General features: G+C 55.6%; 1 protein-coding gene across 1 annotated transcript in view; it reads right to left on the bottom strand.

The window, feature by feature from the left end:
• The window catches only part of VOLCADRAFT_108708 (uncharacterized protein), a gene marked incomplete at its 3' end in the record, with an annotated part of 6,719 nt that extends 6,196 nt beyond the window's left edge, over positions 1-523 (bottom strand). Inside the window, exon 1 of the mRNA XM_002959640.1 lies at positions 323-523. Coding sequence (XP_002959686.1) covers positions 323-469 — 147 coding nt within the window. The 5' untranslated portion in view covers positions 470-523. The remainder of the gene's footprint in view (positions 1-322) is intronic.
• Positions 524-685: the final 162 nt, after the last annotated feature.

The raw sequence follows: 685 nt of genomic DNA, 5'->3' as shown, positions 1-685 counted from the left end.
GAGAGAGAGAGAGAGAGAGAGAGAGAGAGAGAGAGAGAGAGAGAGAGAGAGAGAGAGAGGGAGAGAGAGGGAGAGAGAGGGAGAGAGAGAGGGAGAGAGAGGGAGAGAGAGGGAGAGAGAGAGGGAGAGAGAGGGAGAGAGAGAGGCGATATTCAAGAACTAAATACTTGAACAAGACAATTGAGCACCTGACTTAGATTCCACCGTGCGCCTCACTTGCAATATGAGGACAATTGCATACACGGTACTTTGGCCGTGGGGCAACAAATCGCCCCTTACGGCACAGAAGCCAACGCGGTCTTGCCCCCAGGGCTATTTTTACCTGTGCCACCATTTGGGAGATTCCGGCGATGTCGCGGCTATCCAGGTCGTACACGTGAGGATGCGGAACACCGCCGATGCCACCGATGGTGCCAGCCGTGTTGGTCGCCATGGCAGTGTATGGAGGAAGCTGGTGAGCCGTGGCCATCGGATGATGTGCATGGCGGGAGGAAGGACTTGGGGTTCCAAGCGACTCCTCGCTCTGTGGGGTCCGGGGTTGACAGCCGAGTCGGTCGTAATGAGGCCACTCGGTCGTAACCACAGCCACTGCACTATTTTACTCTTCCCACCCAAGTCAAGGATGTACCAGCAGCGCTGATGGACAACTTTCCAAGGACACAGACCGAAAGTCCCAGCGGAAATT

This window comes from Volvox carteri (assembly GCF_000143455.1).
Source record: "Volvox carteri f. nagariensis unplaced genomic scaffold VOLCAscaffold_462, whole genome shotgun sequence".
Taxonomy (NCBI): domain Eukaryota; kingdom Viridiplantae; phylum Chlorophyta; class Chlorophyceae; order Chlamydomonadales; family Volvocaceae; genus Volvox; species Volvox carteri.
This window is presented reverse-complemented; position numbering and strand designations above follow the sequence as displayed.